General features: G+C 39.0%; 1 protein-coding gene across 1 annotated transcript in view; it reads right to left on the bottom strand.

Annotated features, from left to right (window-relative positions):
• Window positions 1-767: 767 nt before the first annotated feature.
• The window catches only part of Psma6 (proteasome 20S subunit alpha 6), a 28,740-nt gene continuing 14,742 nt past the window's right edge, over window positions 768-14,765 (bottom strand). Inside the window, exons 2-7 of the mRNA XM_004649118.3 lie at window positions 11,603-11,697; window positions 10,879-10,960; window positions 9,257-9,412; window positions 5,406-5,584; window positions 2,742-2,836; window positions 768-989 (exon numbers count right to left, since the gene is read on the bottom strand). Of these exons, the coding sequence (XP_004649175.1) occupies window positions 932-989; window positions 2,742-2,836; window positions 5,406-5,584; window positions 9,257-9,412; window positions 10,879-10,960; window positions 11,603-11,697 (665 nt within the window). The 3' untranslated portion in view covers window positions 768-931. The remainder of the gene's footprint in view (window positions 990-2,741; window positions 2,837-5,405; window positions 5,585-9,256; window positions 9,413-10,878; window positions 10,961-11,602; window positions 11,698-14,765) is intronic.

Here is a 14,765-nt window from a genome sequence, read left to right as displayed (position 1 = left end):
GGTGTTTGTTGAATACAGACTAAATGTTTATCTCAAAACTACTGAGAGCCAGGAGTGATGGTGCACGCCTTTAATTTCAGCACTTCAGAGGCAGAAGTAGGAGGATCTCTATGAGTTCAAGGCCACCCTGAGACTACACAGTGAATTCCAGGTCAGCCTGGGCTAGACCCAGGCCCTACATGGGGGTGGGGAGGCAGGGTGGAGAAGCAAAACCAAACCAAACCAACAAGCCTACTGAAGATCAATTAGATTAATCTTTTTAATATAGTTAAAGCCTTCCATGGAACTTCAAGCTCAGGTTTAGGAATATTCCATTGGAATGAGGAATATAAGAAACAAGGCATTATTTCACATGACAACTACAAATTAGCTTTGTAGTTTGCTATTTGTTAATCACGGCATGATAATGTTAGGCTATGCTCCTTAAGCCAATGGAACTTATTTGTGTCAGCCAAATGAATAAAGCTATAACATGAAAATAGTGATTACTTAATTGTATGTACTAAAGGCTTAATACTTGAAAATTAGAGGTTAAAAAAGACCATATGGGCTGAAGAGATGGCTTAGTGGTTAAGGCATTTGCCTGCAAAGCCAAAGGATCCCGGTTCAACTCTCCAGGATCCATGTAAGCCAGATGCACAAGGGAGCACATGTATCTGGAGTTCGTTTGCAGCGGTTGGAGGCCCTAGTGTGCCCATCCTCTCTCTCCCTCTCTCTCTCAAATAAATAAATAATTTTTTTTAAAAAAAGAGGGGAAAAAAGACATATTATTTTCTAAAATTTCTGTGTTTATTTATACAGAGTCCTACAACTTCAGTGGGAGGGAGTGGAAAAGTTCCTTTTTCAATCCATGGGCCTCTATCATGTTGGTCTGTTGTTACCAAACACACAGGCAAGTGGCATCTTGGACTTGGTAAACTACTGGCAATGTTTAGTCTCTCTCTGCTAGAGCAACAAGGTGGGTGTCAATCTCTGCTTCTGAAAGAATCCTAGAAGAAAAGGGTAAAAAGCCACAACTTTACTTTAAAAAATTATTATGAAAAATGTTTAACACATGTAAAAAGATAGTACATCACCAACGTACCTACATTGAACTTCAACGACTATCAATTTATAATCAATCTTTGAAGAAAATGTCATACCACAACTCTTCTCTGACATCGTTTTGCAGAATTCTCAGACAGTATGTCCATCTCATATATACAAAAACAAAAAGCAGGGCATGGTGGCACACACCTTTAATCCCAACACTTGGGAGGCAGAGGCAGAAGGATCACTGTGAGTTGGAGGCCACCCAGAGAGTACACGGTGAATTCCAGGTCAGCCTGGGCTAGAGTGTGACCCTACCTCAAAAAAGAAAAGAAAATAAAAAACAAGGGCTTGAGATACAGTTTAGCAGCTAAGGCACTTGCATGCAAAGCCAAAGGATCCCAGGACCCATGTAAGCCAGATACACAAGGTGGCGTGTGACTGGGGTTCATTTGCAGTGTCTGAAGGCCCTGGTGTGCCCATTTATATTCTCTAACAGTCTCTCTCAAATAAATAAATAAATAAAACAAAACAAAACCAGGTGGATGGTGCACACACTTAATTCTAGTATTTGGGAGGCTGAAGTAGGAGTATCACTATGAGTCTGAGGCCAGCTTGGGCTACAGGGTGAGACCCTGCCTCAAAAACCAAAAACAGGAGCCGGGAATGGTATGCTTACTGTATGATACAAGGGGTGTTCTGGTTTGTCTTATTTTCCCTCAGTACTAGGGATTAAATGTAAGGCTTTGCACATGCCAGGGAAGCACTTTACCACCTTATTCCTAGCCTTCTTTTTACTTTTTAGGATAGGGCTTCACTAAGTTGCCTGTAACCTTATGGCTCATGTACCACCTTTCACATACAACTTTGACCATGGTTGTAATCTAAGAGTAGATGCAAACAGTTAAAATGCCTATGAGTGGCTCCTTGGATTTGCGGATTCAATTGTAGTTTTCACTAATCATAAGAGCATACTGGTCTATAGTATATGAACACATCACAAGTTGATAAGAAGGACTACATGAACCTGGGTGTGGTGGCACACGTCTTTAATCCTAGCCCTTGGGAGATAGAGGTAGGAGGATCCCGTAAATTTAAGGCCATCCTGAGACTAATTCCAGGCCAGCCTGAGCTAGAGTGAGATCCTACCTTGGGGGGGGGGGGGGGGATGGGACAGAACTACATGAACTAATGTTAAGCAACTGTATGCATCTGAATCATGGCAGCTGATGTGTGGTAGGAGCTACTTAAGTGAGAAGAACATATAGGATCAGTATCTGTAGGTCAATTATATGTGTATTCCACACTGCCCTTCACAGCTTTACCTGAAAAACTTGAAAACTGCTACTCTGGAATTCAATCTCCCCCTGTCCCCCCGAGACAGGGTCTTGCTCAAGCCCAGGCTAACTTGGAATTTTATAGTCCCAGGCTGGCCTCGAAGTCAGTGATCTTCCTATTTCTCTCTCCCAAGGGCTAGGATTAAAGGCATGGGCTACCACAACTGGTTGGAACTGAATTTCTTTCTTCTTTCTTTCTTTGTTTTAATATGTAGTCTCAGGCTGGCCTTGAACTCACAGAGAACGTCCTTCCTCATACTCCTAAGTGCTATGATTAAAGGGATGCACCACCATACCCAGCTTAGTATGGAATTTTAACATTCAGCAAACTTCTTTAAATCTATAGCTAACTTATAATATAACTTACCAACTTACCTAAACTTAGGATTGTCAACTGTAACTACTCCAACTTCTATTTCTGAAGGTTTGAAATCAATTGATAAAACAGTAGATAGGCATGTAATTGCAGTCTGAAAAAAAAAATCAATGTTAAAATATATTATTTTCATATACCATGGTTTTTAGTGACATGGCTTGATAGGCATGTTACTAACAAATTGCTTAACTCTAACATGTTGATTGTAAATGATAATAAAAGTATTTCAATTGGGCTGGAGAGATGGCTTAGTGGTTAAGGCACTTGCCTGTAAAGCTTAAGGACCCGGGTTCAATTCCCCAGTACCCACATATGCCACAGGAACAAGGTAGCACATGCTTCTGGAATTCATTTCCCATGGATGGAGGCCTTGGCATGCCCATTCTCTATCTGCCTCCTCCTCTCTCCCATTCTCTCTTTGTCTTTCAAATAAATAAATAAAATATTTTAAAATGTAAGAACATTTTTTATTTCAATTATGTAAGCCATAAAGTAAAGGGATCAATCAAACAAAATAGGACGACTTACATAAAAATCTATTTGCTTGATTACCATTATAAACAAGGCACTATGCTTAGCACCTGGTGTGAAATACAAATAAAGAAGAATGATGAAGTCATTCAGACTTATGTACTGTACTAACCTTCAAGAAGTTTATAAGATTGACCATTTAAGAATGTTTTAAGTGATTTTATATCTGATGTGATTAATGTAATCATGAATTATAATTAAAAAAAACTTTAAGAAACACTTCAACAAGGCAAACCATACAGCTTTTCAGGTTATAAATACTAACTTCACATTTTCTTTTAGTACAGCATAAACTGCCGAACAAGTTGTTGCATTTACTTTTAAGAAAGGGTCCTTTAATAATTGTGATGGGGAGGTAATATGATGGAGAATGGAATTTCAAAGGGGAAAGTGTGGGGGGGGGAGGGAATTACCATGGGATATTTTTTTTATAATCATGGAAAATGCTAATGAAAATTTAAAAAGAAAAAGAAAAAAGAAAATATAGAAAAAGCCTAAACCTGGAAAAAAAAAAGAAAAGAAAGAAAAGAAAGGGTCCTTGCTGTGTAGTTTTGGCTGGCCTGTGTCAGGTTAGCCTCAAACTTGTGGTGATCCTCTCATCTCTACCTCCTGAGTGCTGGGATTATAAGCATAAACCACCACACTCAGCTTTTAAGTCTTACATGGTAACTTTTTTTCCTTGTAGAGTCTATATATAGACCAGTATTTTAAAATCTACTGCCATTGCTTTTAGTTTTATTTCTCCTTTGTGGGTTGGAGATTGAATATAGGGCCTCATGAATGAGAAGGAAGTACTTTATCACTGAGCAACATCCTCAACCCTGTTTTTTTACTTTCTGGCAGTAAATAAGAGGGGTTTTCTTAAAAATTTTTTATTTTTATTTATTTATTAGAGACAGAGAGAGGGAGAGACAAAGAGAGAATAGGCATGCCAGGGTCTACAGCCACTGCAAAAGAACTCCAGACACATGCTCCACCTCGTGCATCTAGCTTACATGGGACCTGGAGAATCAAACCTGGATCCTTAGGCTTTGCAGGCAAGTGTCTTAACTGCTAAGCCATCTTTCCAGCCCAGAGGGGTTACTTTTTAAGTAGTCTAAAATCACTAAACATTAAGAATTTTAGCTTAGTTTGTTAATTTAAAGTTTCTCAACTCATAATGACTAATTATCTTAAAGCCCCTGGAGGAGGCTGGAAACGTCAGAACTCTTGTCTACCATGTGTGAGGCCCTGGAGTCAATCCTTAGCATCATAAAAACAAGCACAATTAAAACCACAAAAAATAAAATGAAATAAAAAATAAAAACAGGATTGGAGAGATGGCTTAGTGGTGAAGGTGCTTGCTTATAAGCCAAAGGACCCAGGTTCAGTTTCCCAATACCTATGTAAGCCAGATGTACAATGTTGTGCATGTGTCTGGAGTTTGTTTGCAGTGGCTAGAAGCCCTGGCATACCCATTGTCTCTCATTCTCTCTTTCTCTTTTGCTCTCTCTCTCACTCAAATACATAATAAACAAACAAACAAACAAACAAACAAGAAAAGGCTAGGTCTACTTTTCCATCCCAGGTATATTTTTTAGCCAAGTGTTTCTGTTATCATATTTTTCTAATAGGGAAAATTTTCCTTTCCAAAAAGTTGGTTTATGGCTGGTTTTTCATTTAGGATCATAAAAACAGCATTCCTAACAGCCTTTTCACATTTTTTACTGGGAGGCTTAACCTTTCTTTGAGTCTCTTAATCACAGCAACCATGGAAGTTCTAGGTCCTAGTGTGAATTGTTACTGTCAGTTATACTTTCCCATTGCAGTGCACATGCTTTGTTTAAAGCTATTTCTAATACATTATGAACTAAGAGGAATTAAGGGAATGAAAGCAGCCAGTGTGGTGGCCACACCTTTAATCCTAGCACTCACAGAGGTAGGAGGATCAATGTGAGTTTGAGGACAACCTGAGACTTACACCGTGAATTCCAGGTCAGCCTGGGCTAGAGTGAGACTCTACTCTGAAAAACAAACAAACAAAGCTATGATGTAACTCAGAAATAGCACCTATAAACTTACCAATAATACAAAGATACTCATTATCCTAAAGAGCATTTTAAAAAGAAGTCACCTTTTTTTGGTTAACTTACTTCTACTGTCTGTTCAAATGTCCAATCAAATTTCTTCTTCACCTTTTTTTCAAGAAAGCTGGTTGACTCCGTTTGTTTAACTCCTGCTGCAGTAGCTTTAAACCCACAGTAGTAACCTGCAGGATCACACTTGTACACCTGAGGACCTTGTTCTTCATCTATACCAATTAAAATCATACCTAAAAAGAAAAATCCTAGTTAAGTGTGTGATACCTTTCCACAACCAAACCTCCTTGGTTGTGGTCATGTAGTTATTGTTGGTCATTAGTTTTAGGATTGTCTTTTTTGTTTGTTGGTTTGTTTGTTTTTTCAAAGTATGGTCTCACTCTAGCTCAGGCTGACCTGGAATTCACTATGTATTCTCAGGGTGGCCTCGAACTCACAGCAATCCTCCTTCCTCAGCCTCCTGAGTGCTATGATTAATGGTGTGCACCACCATACCCAGCTGGATTATGTCTTTTAAGAAAAGGATAAATATAGCTTATTACCATAGATAAATTAGCCAATAGATTAATCTGTTTTGCAAAAGGATGTCTCAGTTTTTGTTGTTTTGAGATAGGCTCTACCTAGACTGGCCTTGAACTTGCTATTTGCCAAAGTTGACCTTAAATTTCTAGTCCTCCTGTGCTGTGCTAGAAGTGCCACCACACCTAACTTAATAGTTCTTCGATTAATCTGATTGAGAACTATCATTTTTCCTTTTCCTTTGTTAAATTTAAGAAACAATTTTACCCCCTGAGGCAGGGTTTCACTCTCACCCAGGCTGACCTGGAGCTCACTCTGTAGCCCAGGTTGGCCTCAAACTCAGGTTATTCTTCCACCTCAGCCTTGTTCTGGGACTAAAGGCGTGTGCAACCATGCCTGGCTTTAACTTTTATTTTCCCCTTAAAGTAGGGTCTCATTCTAGCCCGGGCTGACCTGTAATTCACTCTTCAGTTCCAGGCTGGCTTCAAATTCACAGTAATCTTCCTACCTCTGCATGTACCACCACACCTGGCTTCTTCTTCTTCTTTTTTTTTAAAGAAATACCTATTAAGATTCTAAGGATACATTCCTGGTTCTGTGAGGAGGAGGGTGTGTAAAGAAACATGAAACAGCCCCATTTTATTTTAAATTAGAGTAATGTTTATTGTTCTCAGAACTGGACTTTTTCTCAAAATTAAAACATTTTTTTCTTTTGTGTTTAAAAAAAAAAAGATTCTAAGGAACTAACAGTAAATGGCACAATTTGGAAATGTTGCTGCACAGCATATGTCACTTAGGCACTATCTGCTCACCCTTACACTGTCCATCTTTGCTACTATTGTTATATGCCCCTTCTGTGTATCTAGCTTTATTATTAGAAATCTAATTATTAACACATCACAGAAAAACAATTAAAATAGACACCACCATCAATAGTCTTTGACTTAGAAAATGTAATCAAGTATTTAAATAATACCTTAACTCCTATTTTCTTATAGTCTAGATTTGAACCTCTTATACATAGATTCACTTTTAGTCAACTACTTTATTATTATTCATAGATATTTTATAATGTCTACTGAGGATTGTACTGATATCTGCTGCTCTCTTTTAATGTTATGCTGTCTGATAATTTCTTTTTCATTCTATACTTGATATACACAAAGTAAAAGGGCAACACAAAAGAAATACCAATTTATTCCTTGGGGAAACAACAAATTCTTTTCTCCAGAATCTGTCAAGATGAACAGTGTTTAGCAAATAAAAAAGACATGAAGGAGACAGGGCATGGTGGCACATGCCTTTACTTCTAGGTCAGCCTGGGCTTAAGTGAGACCCTACCTTGACAAAAAAAAAAAAAAAAAAAAAAAAAAACAGACATGAAGGTCAACCAAAAGCAACACAGGGCTGGAGGGATGGGTTAGTGGTTAAGATATTTTCTGCAAAGCCAAAGAATCCTGGTTCGATTCTCTAGGACCCACGTAAGCCAGATGCACAAGGGAGCACAAACATCTGGAGTTCGCTTGCAGTGGCTGGAGGCCCTAGCATGCCCATTCTCTCTCTCTCAAATAAATAAATAAATAATTTAAGCGGCAGTACATAAAAACAGACATGAAACCAGGTGTGGTGGTACATGTCTTTAATCCCAGCACTTGGGAGGCAGAGGTAGGAGGATCATCGTGAGTTCAAGGCCACCCTGAGACTACATAGTGAATTCCAGGTCAGCCTGGGCCGGAGTGAGACCCTACCTCGAAAAACCAAAAAACAACAACAACAACAACAAAACCCAGACATGAAGGTCAATCAAAAGTGACAGTACATAAAAATGCATTGAAGCCGGGCGTGGTGGCGCACGCCTTTAATCCCAGCACCCGGGAGGCAGAGGTAGGAGGATCGCCGAGAGTTCGAGGCCACCCTGAGACTCCATAGTGAATTCCAGGTCAGCCTGGGCTAGAGTGAGACCTTACCTCGAGAAAAAAAAAAAAAAAAAAAAAAAAAAAAAAAAAAAAAAAGCATTGAAACATCAAAGGGCAGTGTATACCCAGTGAATGAAATATTTGTGCATTAAGTGACTGAAGGTGAGGGAAGAAAGTCCATGGGAATAAACTGTACGGAATTTTACTCAGCACTTTAAGAAGAATGGCATTTACCCTGTGTAACCAGGTTTTACAAGAGAGCAATAACCAAACTTCAAGCACAGGGAGTACCAAGGCACCACCATATCTGAAGGCTGAAGTAGGAAAACCACAAATTTGAAAGCTGCCTGAGCTATATAAGAGGAATAATTAAGAGGTTAACAGAATCAGATACTAAAAAGAAATACTACTACTGAATTCTCATTAATGAACGGCAACACCAGAAGAAATATGCATTAAATCTAAGAATCAGTAATTTCATTTCTCTACCAATAAAAGTTTATTTTCTAAACTAGAAACAGGGCTCAGGAGATAGCTCAATGATCAAGAAAACTTTCTTGCAAAGCTTGCATCTGGAGTTCATTTGCAATAGCAAGAGGCCCTAGTATGCCCATTCTCTCTCTCTCTCTCTCTCTCTCTCTCTTTTAAATATAAATTTTTAAAAATATATTAAAAAAATAAATAACTAAAAATGCCTCTTAGTGATTGGGCTTCTGCATGAGAAGGAAAAATCTCAGTAGCAGAGGCCAGTAAGTTAAAAAGGAGCTATAAAGGGAAGAGAAAGGAAGGGAGGAGGGTACTTAATAGGTTGGTATTGTATATATGTAAGTACAATAATTGAGACAGGGAGGGTATATGATGGAGAATGGAATTTCAAAGGGGAAAGTGGGTGGGAGGGAGGGAATTACCATGGGATATATTTTGTAATCATGGAAAATGTTAATAAAAATTAAAAAAAAAAGGGGGGGGGCTGGAGAGCTGGCTTAGCGGTTAAGCGCTTGCCTGTGTAGCCTAAGGACCCCGGTTTGAGGCTAGGTTCCCCAGGTCCCACGTTAGCCAGATGCACAAGGTGGCGCACGCATCTGGAGTTCGTTTGCAGAGGCTGGAAGCCCTGGCGTGCCCATTCTCTCTCTCTCTATCTGTCTTTCTCTCTGTGTCTGTCACTCTCAAATAAATTAATTAATTAATAAAAAAATTTTAAAAAATGCCTCTTAGTATTTCCATGGAATTAGTTATCTGGAATTACAGTAGAATCCTGTTACAACAGCCTAGTCAGGACTTGGGATATTTCAAATCACATATCCCAAACAGAAATATCTAGATTGAAAAAAGAAACTAATCAAATAGCATCCAAAGCATTAATTGCTAAACCAAATAGTCAGAATTCAAGTGTTACCATTATCTCTGTACATGTTCTCTGTGAACAATTATAATCCATCAGTTATTTGGAAAACTTCTAAACACACTTACAACAACCAAGTGGCCTCATTTCAGCATTCTGTGTGTAGACTTGAGAAATATCAGCGATTCTTTTACACAGCATATCCACAGGGATCTCATAGCCGTATTTGTATTTCCAATTAGCTGCTTCATAGCGCGCCCTCTGTACTTGGGATCTGCTGTCAGCTATGTTATAAAAACAAACAAAACACAAAGGTTTACCTCTTTAGAAGGATCGATGCCAAAGCTTGAGAATTTCCCTACTATGTACATCTTTACCTTTATCTACACTTCTAATTTGAATTAAGGAAAAGAAAAAGGGCCCACTGTAGCCTTTTCTCCTGTGACCCAACACTAAGTATATAGTAAGAAACAGAAAAACTTAAAAGTGTAGAGTTCCATATACTATGTTACCCTTTCTCCCTAATTCCTTCACCAGCAATCAAAATAGCTTCTCCAAGAGTCTAGTAACTCACAAAGAACATGCTTAAAGGAGACAAAATAATCTGTCTTTGTGTTTTAAGTTTGAATTTTCCCTTGAGTTCAGAAAATAGAAAGCCAAAGTAACTTTTATAGAAATTCACACCAACTTATAATCAGCGTCATTATGACCATACATAAGTGAGATTGGTAACTTCAGTTCCCTTAAACTACTAACCATATCTGAAATACAGCCATCTAAGAGAGAAGCTCATCAGCCCAGTTTTCCTAAAGTAGCATAAGGACCTAATTCCATTATTACTAGGATTTCAAAACAGCTCATAAGCTGGGAGTGGTGCCGTATGCCTGAAATCTCAGCAGGCAGGAAGACTGTTTAGCTTTAAGCTAGCCTAGGCTATACAGTAACACTTCACCTCAAAATAACCCAAACAGGGCTGGAGAGCTAGCTTAGTGGTTAAGGCACTTGCATGCAAAGCCAAATGACCCAGGTTCAATTCCCCAGAACCCACATAAGCCTGATGCATAAAGTGATATATGCATCTTGAGTTCACTTGCAGCAGCCAGAGGCCCTGGCATGCCCATTCTATCTCTCTCTCTCAAATAAATAAATAAAATACATTTTTTTAGGGGCTAGAGAGATAGCTTAGGTATTGATGCATTTGCTGCAAAGCCTAAGGATCCAGGTTAGATTCCCCAGTACCCACGTAAACCAGATGCACAAGGTGGTGCATGCATCTGGAGCTTGTATACAATGCTGGAGGCCCTGGCGTGTGCGCTCGCTCCCCACCCCCCGCCTCTTTCTCAAATAAATAAATTACATGTTAAAAAATGTTTTTAATCCAAATAGTCAACAAATTAACCAACAGACCAAATTCACAATAATCTTTATTTAGATATTTTTATTTTTTGACAACTTCCCTAAGTAGGTAATAGACCATAATATTTCCCTCCCCCACCCTTATTTCCCCTTCCCAAGTCTTCCCTCCATTGAATCCTTTCTTCTTTCCAATTAGTCTCTCTTCTATTCTGATGGCATCATTTCACAATACTCTTAAAATAATGATACTAGCCTTGGAAGATAGCATAACTACTCATGCTACCTGAAAATCAAGTACTAAAAGGGCCTTTGAAATTAGTACAAAACACAAAAGCAATGTGGAAAGAAGTAACACAAGGCTTACACATCTAAGGAGACACCTAGCTGTGATTACCTGTCATTCCAGTCATCACACAGCCAATGTTTTCAGTTATCTTGAACAAGTGTGTCACTGTGCTGGAATCTAGTAATTTGTCCTAATGAACAGAATCACAATAGTATTTTAAAATTAATTTTTAAATTAATTTTCATAGGGTTCTGCAGTTATATAAACACAATAGTATAGAACTATAAATAATAGCCTCTATAGTAGGGTTACTTGACAGATATCTTCTGATTTATAGCTGAATTTTTTTTTTTTTTTTTAGGACATAGTGGTCAGGCATGATGATCCCAGCACTTGGGAGTCTGAGATAGGAAGAGTGCTGTGAGTTCAAGGCTAGCTTGAACATAGTGAATTCCAGGTCAGCCTGAGCTATGGTGAGACCCTACCTGGAAAAAATGAAAACAAACAAACAAAAAAAAACACGGGGAAGAGGTTGGAAAAGTCTGTTTTCCTTTTCTAGATGTTTCCTGTGGGGCTCACCAAACACATCTAAAATGCCAGAAGACAAAACTTAGAAATCTCACTGCATTTATAATCCCCACAAAATTGATCATGTTACTCCTGCCTACTCAGCATAACTGTCCATATATGTTCAATAAATCCTCCTTCAGTGATTAGTAGGGAAGCTGAGCCAAAGCAAGAATGACACCAGTATGTACAGGCAGTAATATACCTCTGTACAAACAAATGAAGAGTTCTTCCAGCATGTTTTTAATATCTGATTGTTACTTACAGGTACTTTCTTCTGTGTGACAATTACTGCACAGTCTTTTCCTCTTACAGCTACTGATGTAAGGCCCCCTTGGTTAATAGCCTTAAATGCATATTCTGGAAAAAACAAAACAGGTTATTTTTTTTTAAGGTGCAATAGGGACTGGAGATGCAACTTAGTTGGTATTTTCCCATCATGCACAAAGGCCTGGGCTTGATCCTCAGCACTACATAAACCAGGCATGGTAACACGTACCTGTAATCCTAGCTAGCACTTGGGAGATGGAAGCAGGAAGATCAGACATTCAAGCCAGCCTTGGTTACATGAAATACCCCCTTCTAGCCCCAAAAGACCGAGATAACAAAGTCTTTTAAAAGAATGAAATTGAGTTATATAAACTAGCATGGAATGCTATCCAAGACACATAACAAGTAAAAATGCTTCCATCATGTTACTGAAATTATTTTCATTAGGTTCAAGTACCAAATTCTCAATACTGTTTTAATTTAATCAATTTTAATCACAGTAGATCTTCACTCCTTCCAAGTCTAGTTTTCCTAGGTCAAATTTAGTTGCTCTAAAATTTCTCAAGATTTAATACTTCTGCTAACTTTTGATCAATAACTAATTTGACCACATGCAGCTTCAATTACTATTAGATTCTGCATTGGTTTTTGTCTCTCAAGTAGAATTTTCTGGCTCATGCTTTTTGTAATTTTCATGTTTAACAGCCAACATGTGGTTCTTTAGCTAATCTACAACAAGCTTTGAAGTGTCTGGCTGATGTTAACATCCCATCAGTTTAAATGGTGGAGTCCAAGCTGAAGCATACAAATAGACTGCTTTGGCACCATGCAGTTTACTCAGTGGTGACAGTCTCTGGGGAGGTAAGTTCACAGATGAGACTATCATTTCTTTGTTAAGACAGAAAGTGTGTGACCTGTCTTCAGCCATACCACCCTGAATACAACTGACCTTGGAAGCCAAGTAGGGTCGGGCCTGATTAGTACTTGGACAAGAAAATACATGAGGTAACAGTTTAAAATGGGCTGGACAGATGGCTTAGCAGCTAAGGCACTTGCCTGTGAAGCCTAAGGACCCAGGTTCAATTCCCCAGTACCCACATAAGCCAGATGCACAAGGTGGTACATGTATCTGGAGTTCATTTGCAGTGGTTAGAGACCCTGGCATGCCCATTCTCTCTCTGTTTGTGTCAAATAAAAAATAGACTTTAAAGGAGACATAAAGGGAAGAGAAAGGAAGGGAGGAGGGTACTTAATAGGTTGATATTGTATATATGTAAGTACAGTGATTGAGATGGGGAGGTAATATGATGGAGAATGGAATTTCAAAGGGGAAAGTGTCAGGGGGGAGGGAGGGAATTACCATGGGATATTTTTTTATCATCATGGAAAATGTTAATAAAAATTTAAAAATTAAAAAATAAATAAATAAATAAAATAGACTTTAAGGGGCTGGAGAGATGGCTCAATAGGTAAGAGCACTTGTCACGCAAGCATGAAGGCCTAAGGGCCTGATTTGCCCTGAAACTTCCTCAGCCCACATAAATAGCTGGACATGGCTATGCATGTCTATGACCCCAGTCCTGTGGGAGTGCTACAGCTCACAGATCAGCCAGTCTGACCACAAAGGTAGCACTCAGTGAGAAACTTGGTATCAAAGACATAAGCAGATGAGTGACAGAAAAAGGACACCCAAGGCTCTTCTCTGGCCTCTGTGAATCCACACACACACACACACAAATTGTCTTTAAGTGTTATTTTCAACTGTTCAGAAAGCAAGTTTGACTGGATAGATGGCTCAGGGGTAGAAGGTGCTTGCTTGCAGAAAGCAACAATAGGTGAGGTCTAACTGAGAGAAACATTACCAAAGAATTGCCTTTAACAGGAGCACTAATAAAAATTCCTTTGTGTGGGTGGGTGCGTGTGACCATGTGTGCATATATATATGGAGGCCAGAGGCAGAAGTACAGCATCTTCTTCAATCACTGTGCACCTTATTTTTTGAGACAAGGTCTCTTACTGAACCTGAGGCTCACCAAAATTTGGCTAGATTAGTTAACCAGCAAACCCAGGAATCCTCCTGTCTACATCTCCCAGCAATGGAATTACAGGAGCACACTGGATTTTACATGGGTGCAAGAGAGTCAAACTTAGGTTCTCATACTTGCATGACAGGCACTTTATTGACTAAGCCATCTACTAGCCCTAATTTTTTTTTAATTAATTTATTTATTTGCAAGCAGAGAGAGACAGAAGGGAGACAAGGAATAGGAGAGAGAGAGAATGGGTGCACCAAGATGTCTAGCCACTACCAACTCCAGAAGCATATGCCACTTTGTGATCTGGCTTTAAGTGGGGTTCTGGGGAATTGAACTTGGGTCATTCAGCTTTGTAGGCAAATGCCTTAAGCGCTAAGTCATCTCTCCAGCCCCTAAAAATTCTTTATTAAATGTTTCTAGGGCTAGAGAGATGGCTTAATGGTTAAGACACTTGTCTGCAAAGTCTTAGAACCCAGGTTTGATTTCCTAGTACCCATGTAAGCCAGATACACATAGTGGTGCATGTGTTTGGAGTTCGTTCGCAGTAGCTAAAGGCCCTGGCAGGCCCATTCTCATTCTCTCTCTCTCATAAAACAAATTTTTTTTTTTAAAAAAAGATCATTAAATGTTTCTAAATGGCTAAGTATTGAAGAAAGAATAAAATAAGGCAAAAATTCTTTGAAGGAAAATCACCTCCAATGTAATCCTTAAATTTAATTAGCTTTCATTGCGAATTTTACCAAATCACTCTCAAATTTAATTGACTATTGCTTTTTTTTGTTTGTTGTTTTTGACGTAGGGTTTCACTCTAGCCCAGGCTGATCTGGAGTTCATTATGTAATCTCAGGGTGGCCTCGAACTCATGGTGATCCTACCTCTGCCTCCCAAGTGCTGGGATTAAAGGCATGTGCCACCATGCCTGGCTCCATTCTTGATAATTTTACCAAACCACTATACCACTTTTGAGGTAGGTCTCACTCTAGCCCAGGCTGTGGTCTTAAACTCATGGAGACCCTCCTACCTCTGCCACCCAAGTGCCAGGATTAAAGGCATGCACCACTAAAACTAGCTAAAAATATTATTTTTAACTGTTTCTCAGGCTGGAGGGAAGGCTTAGGCCAA

Source organism: Jaculus jaculus, chromosome 7 (assembly GCF_020740685.1).
Source record: "Jaculus jaculus isolate mJacJac1 chromosome 7, mJacJac1.mat.Y.cur, whole genome shotgun sequence".
Taxonomy (NCBI): Eukaryota; Metazoa; Chordata; class Mammalia; order Rodentia; family Dipodidae; genus Jaculus; species Jaculus jaculus.
Note: the sequence above shows the minus strand (reverse complement) of the source record. Positions and strands in the feature narration are given on the sequence as shown.